General features: G+C 57.5%; 1 protein-coding gene across 2 annotated transcripts; it reads left to right on the top strand.

Moving 5' to 3' along the window:
• The first annotated feature begins 1479 nt into the window (after nt 1–1479).
• SERPINA1 (serpin family A member 1) lies at nt 1480–12132 on the top strand. Of its 2 annotated transcripts, none has more exons than XM_080808817.1 (5): nt 1480–1797; nt 7347–8005; nt 9431–9701; nt 10872–11019; nt 11889–12132. In XM_080808817.1, the coding sequence occupies exons 2-5, from the start codon at nt 7351–7353 to the stop codon at nt 12075–12077; spliced, it is 1263 nt and encodes a 420-aa protein (XP_080664943.1). In that variant the 5' UTR covers nt 1480–1797; nt 7347–7350; the 3' UTR covers nt 12078–12132. The 2 variants fall into 2 exon arrangements, with proteins under 2 accessions (XP_080664943.1, XP_080664942.1); XM_080808816.1 differs by lacking the exon at nt 1480–1797 and adding an exon at nt 3286–3485.
• The last annotated feature ends 281 nt before the right edge of the window (nt 12133–12413 follow it).

The raw sequence follows: 12413 nt of genomic DNA, 5'->3' as shown, positions 1-12413 counted from the left end.
AAGACTCTCATTATCCCCATTTCCCAGATGAGAAAACCAAGGCTCTGAGATCAGCCCCACAAGTCGACGGGGCTCCAACCACCCCACACCCAACTTGGTGCTCTGCTCCCAACTCTTGGCCTCCAGGAAGCAAAATGAGCTCAGAGCCCAGGAGAGGGGACTGGGGCCTTTTGGGATCAGCAGAAGCTTGAATGCAAAGAGGCGTGCCTGAACAAGGAGCACTGTTCCCCATGTCTTTCTCCTACTCGGATCCTGGGGACGCATCTGAACGGGCTCCCAGGCCCGGGCCCCATCCACAAAGATCCCACGGTAGGCATCGACCTAGGGCCCACCTGGGCTGAGGTTGCCCTCGGTCTTACATGAAATCATCTCATGCTCTCTTGACCATCCTGATACAAGCGATAGATCTCATCTTGCCTCTTACAGATGAGGGGACAGAGGCACAGGGAGTGTCCACGGTGAAGTTCTCTTGAAGGACAGGGTGGAGTTCAGACTTGAACAGGATGTTTGGCTCCTGGGCCCAGGCCTTAACCACCACCCCACACTGAAGGAGGGAGCCGGTGCCTGGAGGGGAGGGACCCCATAGTGAGCACAGGGGGACCCAAGTGGGAGCATGCTGTGAGAGACTGGTGCGCCTGTGTGTTACATGGGACAGTCCTGGTCCCCACACTCACCAGGGAGCTCTGCTGGTGGCTGGCTCCGCCCTCCTGACCTGCCTGATCTTGGCCCAGGGCCCCTCGCACACCCTCCCCCTCACTCCCTTACCACCGCAGACCTCACAGCTCAGCTCTCAGCCTTCTCTCCATCCCACTCCCACCCCTAGGCCGGGCCCCGAGTCTGGGAAGGTGCCCCCAGAAGCTTCCTATTTAAACTAGCCCACAAGATGTTCCTAGGATGCACTCACTCCCTGGGAGCCAGGCTACCATCGACAGATCCAGAAGTGAGCAAGTTGGCAAGACATTCCCCACCACCGCTCTTGGTTCACGGAACACTGTTGCAGAGAATGGTTACTGGGTGCCCCCCCCCACTCCCACCAGGATTCCATTCTTGCTCCAAATCCTCCCATCCCTTCTTCCTAGATAGTTTGTCCAGAGGAGCTCCTCTGCAGCAGGAAATCCCAGGGGGTTGGGGACCCCAGAGCACAAGGATGGGGAGATGAGGAAGGGCTGAGCATGGAACCTTGGACTCCGATGGGACAGGGCCCCGGAGCCCCTCACATGCTCCCCTCCTAATGTCCCAGTCCCTGCTGGGACATCTCACAGCCCTTCTGTACCCAGCCCAAAGTCTGCGACACACACGTCTCCCATGCACAAGACCCTTCTCAGCCTCCTTGGGGCTCCCACTGGGCATTATGCAGGTGATTCAGTCCTTCCCTCTACGGCTGGTCCTGGAAAGTTGCCAAGATGCCCTGCCAGGCCCTAGGCCAAGACGGTGACACCTTCTCTCTCCAAGAACCCCCTGAGCCCAGTGCGACCCTCCCTCTTACAGAAGCTCAGAGGGACTGGGTGACTCGTCAGGGTCACATAGGCTGGACGCAGCTAGAAGAGCAGGTGACAAGCAGGGCTGCCTGGGTCAGGGAGGGCCAGCTGCACCCTCTGGCTAGCCACGGCTTTGTGCAAGGTGGCTTCCTGTCCCTGTTCCCCGCCCCTCCCGGACTTGCTGCCTCTGACACTCAGAGCCTCCTTCCAAGGCTGGCAGAGACCGTGTGCTGCTCAAGGTGCATACAGAGTCCCAGAGAAGGAGGAGGAGGAGGCTGCCGCAGGAGGTGTGGAGGCCACCGCAGCTCAAGGATTGGAGGTAGAGGGGGTAGGGCAGAGCCCTCCCACAAGCCCTGAGGCCACCGGGCTGTGGGAGCCAAGCTTGGCAACAGCGTGCAAGGTGGGGCACTCGGCACGGCCCACCCCCCCGCCGTGGGAAGTGGGAGGGGCAGCTGGGTTTGGAGGGAGGCCATTGTACAGATGGAGAAACTGAGGCATGGGGCGAGGAAGAGATGCCCAGGAGGTATGGAGGTCAGGCCTCACCCCAGTCAACTAGCTCTCTGAGCTGTGAGGGGATGGAGAACCCCAGTGGGGAGAAGCCCATCCAGCCAGCTGAGGGGAAAAAGCCTGGGAGACCTTCCTGGAAGCCCGCCCCCGCCCCCACTCAGTGACACCAGGGAGACCGACCGGCACAGGTAGGACCACTTCATAAGGGGCTCGCTGTGCCCACCCAGCCCCAGGCTCTGAGCTAACCCGGAACGGCCGCATTGAATCCTCACGGCAGCCCACCAAGGTGGGTACCGTTTCAAACCTCATTTTACAAGTGGGGAAACTGAGGCATGGGCAGGTGAAACAGCTTGTGTGGGATCTCACAGTCAGCGAATAGGGGAGCTGGGTTCTCACGTCTGAACCTGTGTAGCAGAGGAAGCTACACGCTGTTCACTGGGCACAGTCTCACGTTTGGGACCAGGGGATGAGAGAAGGGACACAAACGCACTCAGCCGCTCCATCAAATGTCTGTGGAGCTCCATCAAATGTCTGCGGGGCAGCTGTCAGAGCACACCCAGAGGGATGCCGTCCACCTTGGGTTTTTTAAGGAGACCGCAGTCAAGGGAGGCCCAGTCACTCTCAACCCTGTACCGGCACCTTCCCCACCGCCAGCCCCTTGGGGGTCTGCAGCAGCCCCAGAACAGGGCCATGTTCCCAGGAAAATTCAAGCCCTGTGTGGCTCGCACTCCTCTGCTGGGAGCCACACCCCATGGAAACAGAAACAGGCTGAGGCTGGCGAAGAATTCAGCCTTGTCCTGCCCAGAGAAGCCCAGCGAGCCGGGCTGAGCAGACCCCGATGAAAAGCGCCCTGTGTGCCGGGCCCTTTACAGAAGTTATTGTGCACATCCCTGACGGTGCTAGCCCAAGGCCGCTGTGTCAGCAGCAGTCATGGTCCCGTTCCTCCTCGGGAAAGTCAACAGAGCTCGTGTCCAGGGCTAGCCTGGCCTCTCCACTCCGGACCTCGGTTTCCTTCTCTAACAAAGGTGGTTCTTTTCACTTCCCCGCCCCTCCCAAGGCCGCAGAGTGTCTCCGGCAGGAGGCATCTCAAGGTGGCTGGGTGAATGGTAGCTCTTGCTGGGTCAGCCACTGAGAATTCCCCAGTGGGAGGAGAGGCCACCAGAGGAATGCTGTCCCCAAGAGTGCCTGAGTCATACCACCTCTCCGTGAATGCAGGACGCCACGGTTTATGGGCCGGGCACAATGACTCCCTTTGGGAGATGGGACGGAGGGCCCTGGGCTGCCCGGGCAGGGGCGCAGACCGGTGGGTGTGGGTGGACAGCTCAGAGGTGGCCTCTGGACTTAGTCCCTGTTTGCTCCTCCGATAACTGGGGTGACCTTAGTTAATATTCACCAGCAACCTCCCCCATCATCCCTGTGGGTCCACGGCTTAAATAGGAACCAGAGACAAGGCTCTGTCTCCTCAGCCTTGGTCACCGGCCCCGGCCTGGGACAGTAACTGTAAGTATGCCTTCCCACCGGAGAGAGCCTCCCGAGAGGCCTCGGCTCCCACGCTGCCAGGCAGGTCCCGGGGACGCAGGGAGGATGGAACAGGCTGCGGCTGGACCCCTTGTTGTCATGGCAACAGTAACCCCGGAGGTCCTTACCGCTCCCAAGCCTGCCCTGGGGCCTCCCCAGTACCTACTGGCGAATACGCTGGCCCTCAGTGAGCCGTGGGGAAGTGGAGACCCCAGGAAGGAGCATGCCTCTGTCGGCACAGCTCCTGTGTCCCTCCTGTTGGTTGTGTCCTGCTGGCCTCCCCCCCTTCCCTGCGCTTCCCCTGCCCCGGGTGAGAAAGGTAAGGCCCAGAGAGGGACAGTGGGGAGCCCAGGCAGGACCAGAGCCCAGAGTTCCAGCCACACATCGGGCCTCTGTCCTCTGCAGAGACGCCCAGAACAGAACCACGCTGGGCCCCCCTGTGCTCAGTGGGTCTCTGGGCGCCCTCGTGCACAATGGAAGATTAGAGACCCTGGAGACGGGGCCCAGGTTCAGGGCTTCAGCTGTGCTCCTGAGCCCTCGCTCGAGCCTGCCGGCTGCGGTCAGCCATTTGAGCCTTAGAGAAACCTTCTGAGGTGGTTCCTGAGATTATGCCCATTTTACAGATAAGGAAATCAGGAACAGAGAAGCTCATAACTTGCTCTAAATTGCACACGACCCAGGATTCCAACTGGGGTCAGCTGGCCCCAGATCTCACCCTCCCTAACCTCTTCCTCCCGCCAACATAATTCTCTTGGGTCTTAGGAGCCAGCTGGGGAATGGGAGAAACCCCGCTGGGCTGGGCTGGCCTTGAGGCCTCTTTGATGCTGGGTGACCTTGGACTACTGTTCAACCTCTCTGTCCTCTTGGGCACAATGCAGACAATCTTTGCCCTCTTTCCTCTCATCCCACCCCAGCCCCCAGCCTTGATCTCCGCAGCATGGGAAGCATATAATTTTTCTGTCATCAGTTCTTGGAAATGGGGGCTACAAAAGTGACCAAGGCCAAGGCCACCAGGCTCCCATGTGGCACTCGGAAATATCCAGATATTGGCAACAGCTAAGTCTCCCCGACAGCTGACTGTGTGTCAAGCATTTCTTGGCACTTTGCACATATTTAACTTGCACAATAGCTCTGTGAGGAAGTGCACCCTTGTCCTCTCCAGGAATGGAGGTTCGGAGAGGTTAGTTAACCTGTCCAAGGTCACACAGCTGCTGTGGAATTCTGGCCTCAGAGCCACTGGCCTGAGCCGCAAGCGACCCTGTCCCTCTTCACCTAGCCCGACCACTTCAAGCATTTTCTATCTCAAGGTCTCTTGCTTCAGCTTTGTAAACAGAGAAGGATGGAATGCCGAGTTCTGGGATCCAGATTGCCCGGCATTAAATCCCAGATTCATAGGCATCCAAGTCTGTGGTTTTCAGTAAGTTGCTCAACCTCCGGAGGCCTCAATTTCTCCATCTATAAAATGGGGCTGATAATCATTCCCGCTCCACAGGGTAAGCATTGAGGGGACATTAGATGAAACAGTGTGCATGAAACACCTGCTGTTTACTGGGGGTGATGACCGGGACAGTGATGCCGGTGCTAGTGTTCGCTCAGTGTGGGGTTCGGCAGCAGCTGGGAGGCAATACATAAACACTCGGAGAATTGAATTGAAAATTCTCCAAACTCTCTGGTCCTGGGCAATGTGGCAACCAGCCAGGAAGAAATCTGCTGGTTTTTACACGTGCACACCACCTGTGCGCAGGTACAGGGAGAGATTCCACACCCAGCAGGTACCCGCCCGCCCACCCACCGCTTTGTTCCTCCCTCACATCTGCCCAGCGAGGGATTCTTTTCTCCAAGACAAGAAGCCAAGGTTCAGAGGAGTGAAGTCATGTCCCCAAGGCTGCTGGCCCAAACGTATCCCGGCTTGGTCATGCGTGGACTTATTCAGTGCCAGGCTTAGCAGGTCGTTGATGTCCCAGCGGCTCTCCCGGACCCTACTGGGTCACCCCTGATCATTCATTTTATGCTCGTGGGTGGATCTAGAATTTGACCCGGTAAGGGGATGGCTCGCTTCCTGTGTACCCATTGTGAGGGTCCGTCGGAGTCCGGTTCTGTCATTCACCGTCTGAGACCAGAGGACACAGCTAGCTCAGTCTGCAGGTCAAGTGGCAGAAAAAGTAAGACTCATTCCAGCTTTGTCACTGATGTGCTGTGTGACCTTGGCAAGGCCCTGACCCTCTCTGGGCCTCAGACCTTTTACTGTAAAAAGAAGCATCCAGAATCGGTGATGTTATACCCACCGAGATGGATGGGCTCACCACGGCTGTGGCCCCTTCCCAGTTCAGCCCAGACCAGCAGCCCCTGGAGGGAGAGGGCACCCATCCACCCCCTACCCCCACAACGGGAGTCTCAGTCCATTTTCTTCCACCAAACCCAAATAGCTTCTGAGAATCCAACGTTAGTACAGGGGAAACTCATTTAGGTCTTCCCCCACCGCGGCTTCGACAGCTGGGTACTTGCTTGCCCAAGGCCAAGGGGATGGTAGCGGTGCCATCATGGCTGGAAGCCACAGCCCCTGAGGCCTTTGGCATACTTGGTGTCCCCACACTGCAGAGGCCCAAATCCCTCATGATCTCTGAGCCCCACAAAGATGAGGGGTTTCTGCAAACCGTGAAGGTCCACGCCAAACCCAAGCAGGGAAGCGAAGAGGAGCCAAGGGCCGTGGACCTCGGCAGAGCCGGTGCGGACACCAGCAGCTCTGTTTCCGCTGTAGTTTAAGAAAAATACAAGCACGTATTGCGTCATGTGCGGTCCGTCCGGTCTGGATGATTTAGAGGCACGAAGGCCAGAAAAGGGGCGGTGAAGAGAAAGCAGCGTTGGGCTTCATTTTGTTGTTTGATTCAAAAGAAACTCTTTGGGAGTGCAGGGTGTGGCCTTGGATGGAAGGGCTTGGAGAAAGCAGAAGTTTTGGAAGGAACACGTGAGGCTCCTATACCCCACCCCACACACAACCACACAACCCCCAACTTACTACCCACTGCCCGCATCACGGGCGAGCCCAGAGCTGGGACACAGGTGGTGACAAGGACGAGCAGGTAAGCTGACTGCAGGAACCACAGTGCATTCATGCGGCTGAGGCCACAGACGTGTGTGGGGCTGCCCTTCAGCTCAGGCAGAAGCTCTGGGGGCTGAGACTCACCATGAGGGGTGAATGGGGACAGCCCTGCAGCTCCATGGGTTCTGGCTGTGTGTCCCTGGGCAGAATCTTACCCTCTCTGGGCAGCAGCCTCATGTCCGTTACATAAAAAGACTCAGTGGAAATGTTCCCATTCCACATCCAGTCGTACATGAACCTGATCTGGCCTGATTCCTGGGTAGTTGTGCACAAGTCTCTTATGCTCATTGTGCCTCAGTTTCCCCTTATGTAAGACACAGGGCCACTGCAGGGGGTAGGGCAGCCATCAAGAGCATGGACTCCCACGCAGATGGCCTGGGTCTGTGATTCTTATCCTGCTACTTTCCTGCTCTGTGGCCTTGGGGCAGATGACTTCAACCTCTCTGGTCTTCGGTCTCTGTGAATGGACAACGGTCCTGTGCCCTAGGTCATAATCATTGCAAGAGGGCAATGAGATGAGACAACATAAGTGCATAGAATGGGGCTCGGCACATGGTGAGCCGTGTAAAGTCTTGATTACCGTTCTGTCTTTCCCTGATGAGCATGTAGGAGAGTGCTTGGCTGGGGCTGGCACATAGTAGATGTTTAGTAAACTGGATGTTCCACCTGGGGTCAAATCAGCAGCCGGGGAACTTGCCATGTGACCTGACTAAGGCGTGGTGCCCCTCCTCTCTGTCTTGCAGGACGATGGCATCCTCCGTTCCCTGGGGCCTCCTGCTGCTGGCGGGGCTGTGCTGCCTGACCCCCCGCTCCCTGGCCACGAGTCCCCCGGGAGCCGCTGTCCAGGACACAGGTGCACCCCACCACGATCATGAGCACCATGAGGAGCCGGCCTGCCACAAGATTGCCCCGAACCTGGCCGACTTCGCCTTCAGCATGTACCGCCAGGTGGCACATGGGTCCAACACCACCAACATCTTCTTCTCTCCCGTGAGCATCGCGACCGCCTTTGCGCTGCTTTCTCTGGGGGCCAAGGGTGACACTCACTCCGAGATCATGAAGGGCCTTAGGTTCAACCTCACTGAGAGAGCAGAGGGTGAGGTCCACCAAGGCTTCCAGCAACTCCTCCGCACCCTCAACCACCCAGACAACCAGCTGCAGCTGACCACTGGCAATGGTCTCTTCATCGCCAAGGGCATGAAGCTACTGGATAAGTTCTTGGAGGATGTCAAGAACCTGTACCACTCGGAAGCCTTCTCCATCAATTTCGGGGACACTGAAGCGGCCAAGAAACAGATCAACGATTATGTTGAGAAGGAAACCCAAGGGAAAATTGTGGATTTGGTCCAAGACCTTGACAAAGACACAGCTTTCGCTCTGGTGAATTACATTTTCTTTAAAGGTAAGGTTGCCAACACCAGCCTGAGCTTGTTCCCATAAAAACATCCAAAAATATTCTCTAACACACCATTGTTAAACTTTCCATAGCCATCCAGGATGCGTAGGGTGGTGTGTCTCCACGTGCATTAATTGGTTTCCCAATTAACCACCGTCATACATTCCATGATCAACTAAGGCCAGATGATGATGGGTGGGACAGTCAAATCGTCATCTTCTCTGCGGGACTTCTCAGAGCCTTTGATGTCCTAGTGTGCCTTGTCAGCCCCCACCAGGGAGTTGACTAAAAACAGGCGGTTTTAGCAGATTGTATGAAGGGAATGGGGTTTCTTAGAACACAACTTCTGACAACTGCAGTGCAGTGGAAGGAGGGAAAGCTTTGGCGTCAGAAACACCAGAGTTGGAATCCTTCCCCTACCGATTATTAGCTCTTTGATGGGCGGCAAGCCATCTTACCACTTTGAGGTCTTCCCTCTGTCATGGGGACATACTAATACCGTTGTCAGGTTTCTGTGAGGATGGAACAAGTTACAAAGAACACGGGGCCGCACGCTCACACAGCAGGTGCTCGACTGACCTTGAATGTCAGCCTGGCCTCCTCCCTGAGGAGTGGCAACGTGGGGGCCCTGTGGGCCACAGAGGGCGCTCTAAGGTAGCGGAACAGCCCGTGGAGATGGCCTGGAGGGGGTGGGGGTAAAGAGCGAGGCCAGAAAGTTCCTTCACTGTGCCGGCTCCTCGCTCGGGAGGCAACAGACCAGCGGAGAGCCCGGGGCCAGAGCAGCAAGCGCATCTGAGGTCCCAGCTCTGATGTGAGGCTTCTGGTGGGTCTGGCCTCTCTCCAGCCTCAGTCTCCGTCCCTGTACAATGGGAGAGTTGGGTGCAGGCAGGGGTGCCCGGGGCACTCTCCCACTCTGACTTGCCCGGATGGGGCTGCTCTCTTGGCGTGGGGGGTGGAGGGTGGGGAGGAGCTGCCCAGGCACCTGGGTTCCACACAGTGATCCAGACACGGGCTTGGAGTCGTGGTGAGAGTGATTCCCTGAATGACAAGGAACGCCCGCTAATGAGGGGCAGGGAGACTTGGACAGGGAGGTGCTGAGTAGGGCTGATGTCAGTCGTTTTCATGTAGAACCTCCCAAGCCCCCCTCAAATAAGTAAGCATGAAATACAAGTAAAAATGCTCGCTCTGCAACGAGGCTTGGCATCCCTTCGCCTCCATCAGATACACGTTCTGAATCCTTCGCGGGTCTCGCATTGCTCTCCCCAAAGTCCTTTCAGCAGACTTTGCCGCAGCTCCGCTTTACGGGTGGTGAAATCAAAGCTCCTTCCAACAGCAGGATCCCAGCAAGGAGGCTCAGGGCTGGTTTATCCCCCCACATTGTCCCAACCTTCTCCCGCCTCTGGCTGACGGCCCCCCCCCCCACTTCTCCAGGCAAATGGGAGAAGCCCTTCGAGGCGGAGCACACCACAGTGGAGGACTTCCACGTGGACGAGCACACCACCGTCAAGGTGCCCATGATGAGCCGGCTGGGCATGTTCGACGTCCACCACTGCAACAAGCTGTCCAGCTGGGTGCTGCTCATGGACTACGTGGGCAACGCCACCGCCATCTTCATCCTCCCCGACCAGGGCAAAATGCACCACCTGGAGGACACGCTGACCAAGGAAGTCCTGGCTAAGTTCCTGGAAAACAGACACACCAGGTGATTCCCAAACCGAGAACGACTTGGATACCACCACGTCGGGCCGGCCATGGGGAGGGAGGGTAGACCCATAGCCGGTGGACCGGACAACTGCACGTGACCCGCTGTCCTGGACACAGGCTCGCGACACTCACGCCGCACCGGCTGGGCTCCGTGAAAGGGACATGCCCAGGGGGAGGAGGCCATAGTCCTGTGTCCCTGGGGATTCCCCCCTCCCTCACCACGGACACTGCCCCTTCCCTGTGCCAGGGCCCGGAGCGGGGAGAGCTACGCCAGCACGCGCCCGGGACAACCGAGAAGGGAGACCCGGGCTTCTGGAAAGACAGGCAGGGAATATGGCGTTAGAGAAGGGACAGTCTGGGGCTAAACGGAGAGGGCCCGCCTGGACACCAGAAAAGCAAAGGCCCAGGCGGGTTTGGGTTCCTCTGTCACCAGACCCGTGCAGCTTGATGAGGTCCCCACAGGGAAGTGACAGTGAGCCCGCACCCCCGAGTCGTGTGTCCCTCGGGAGTCACACGATGCCCAAGTTGTTGGGGACTAGTTTGTCGGGTGCACTCCAAAATACACGCACCCATATAAATGTGTGCGGTAGGAACATAGAAAGACAATCAAATACGTTAAAATTTGAATTAAGAGGTAAAATTAACATCCAGAAGAAGACATAATAAACATATATAAGTGAATATGAAAATACAGACGAGCATAAGGTTAAAATTAAAATAGCAGTTTTAAGACGTCTTCTCCCCGACCTCGCCCTATGATACTGCACCAGAGGCTGAGGAAGGAGAACAAGGGGCGGCAGAACCCAGAGCCGCTCACGGGGAGCCCCATGCCTGTCAGCTCACAGGCAGACCCTTGATTCAGGCCCTGGAGACGTCCCCATCTGGGGGGACCTAACCCTGCAGGGCTGTGTGCTAAGAGCTCCCCAGGGGAGTGTCCGGAGGGCTGCTCAGAGGAGAGAGGAGGCAGCCAGCCCCTTCAGACTTGGCAGGACAAACCCATCCCTGTGGCTCTACGTTCTCGGGCCCCAGGGGCTGGAAAAACAAGAAATGGAATAAACCCATTCACACCTCCAGTCCTCGTGTGGGAGGGAGAGGGCCGCCGAGTGGGACAAAGAGCCAGAAATGAGACACTCCATGTGCGACACCCCTTTGTTTCCTGTCATGCCAGGTCTGCCAGTTTACGTTTGCCCAAACTGACCATTTCTGGAACCTACGATCTGAAAACCGTCCTGAGCAAAATGGGCATCACCAGGGTCTTCAGCAATGACGCTGATCTCTCGGGGATCACGGAGAAAGAGCCCCTGAAGCTGTCCAAGGTCAGTTGTCCCTGGTGTCCGTGGGTCAGAAGGTGCCACAGTGTGTATGGAGCTGCAGCTCAGAGCTGGGCTGGGGGAGGGACAAAGGGACACAGAAGCACCTGCAGACTGAGGTCCCGGAGGAGTGTCACTGGATGTCCTGGGACTGGAACGTGGGCAGGTGACGATGGAGGAAGGGGCCTCACAGGCATCTGCCAGGTTCCAGACCTCCTCTGCGCTGGTGCCGCTGACCCTCTGGGTCATCTTCGGCCAGGGCCTTCCCTTCTTTGGGCCTCTATGGACCCATATTTCCCAAGACAGGCTCAGGCTCAGCGGTTTCAAAGGGCTTCTGTCCCTTGCATCTGTGACCCGGGAACTACTGGCTGATCACTGGGTCTGAGTGAATGACTGATTTCACCTAAAGATGTCATTTATTCAGAAAAGTGGAAAGTGACCAAAGATCCAGCCACAGCTCAATGGCTGGCTGGGAACTGAGTGCCTGGTGTGGGCCGGGCACAGGGAAGGCCTCCCTCAAAGTCCTGGGTGCCAGAGCGCCTGACATCTGACACTGGAAACAAGGCAGGAGCCAAGTAAGATGAATGGCAGGAACGTCTCCTTGTTGGGGTTGTGGGTTGCTTCCCGGGGAGGCTGAGAACGTTGGTGAAGATGGAGAAGTAGGGCCCACCGGTGGAGTCAGGCAAGGCCTGGAGAAGGGGGAAGGCCTGTGTGTTGCCTGCAGGGAGGGAGGCTGTGGTCTAGAAGGACACTCAGGTGGAGGAGGTCTGAGTGAGCCCCTCCCCGGGCCCCATCCCCTTCCTCGGGCCTGGCTCCCAGGCCTGGGGAAAGGGACGGCCCCACTCAGAACAGGCCGGTGTCCTCTCTCGCTGCAGGGGGTGCATAAGGCTGTGCTGACCATCGACGAGAAAGGGACAGAAGCTGCCGGGGCCACGTTTATGGAAGCCATCCCCATGTCGATGCCCCCAGGTGTCGACTTCAACAGCCCCTTCCTCATCATCATCTACGACAGAAACACCAAGAGCCCCCTCTTCGTGGGAAAGGTGGTGAACCCCACCCAGTAGTAACTCCCTTTGGGGTCCAACTCCCTCCCCAGATGACATTAAAGAGTTGCTCTGGCTCGAGTGTGACGTGTGACTCCTTCAGCCCCTCATCTCCCAGGTCTCCCTCTCTGTCCCCGGGAAGCGGGTGAAACGGCCGTCACGGCGTCTCTCCCGTAGGCCCTTGTTACCCTGCAGTGGGCTTTCACACCACCCAGGAGCTATGTGAGGCCAGGAGGAAGTGCTGCCTGCGACGCTCACTTTGGTGGCTCTTCCCCAGTCACTATGGAAAAGCTCTGGGGTCTCACAGTCTTATCTGGGAATCCCCAAGAGGGGATCGCAAGGACGCAGAGACCAGCC

The sequence above is a fragment of the Martes martes genome (genome assembly GCF_963455335.1).
Source record: "Martes martes genome assembly, chromosome: 7".
NCBI classification, from domain to species: Eukaryota; Metazoa; Chordata; class Mammalia; order Carnivora; family Mustelidae; genus Martes; species Martes martes.
Note: the sequence above shows the minus strand (reverse complement) of the source record. Positions and strands in the feature narration are given on the sequence as shown.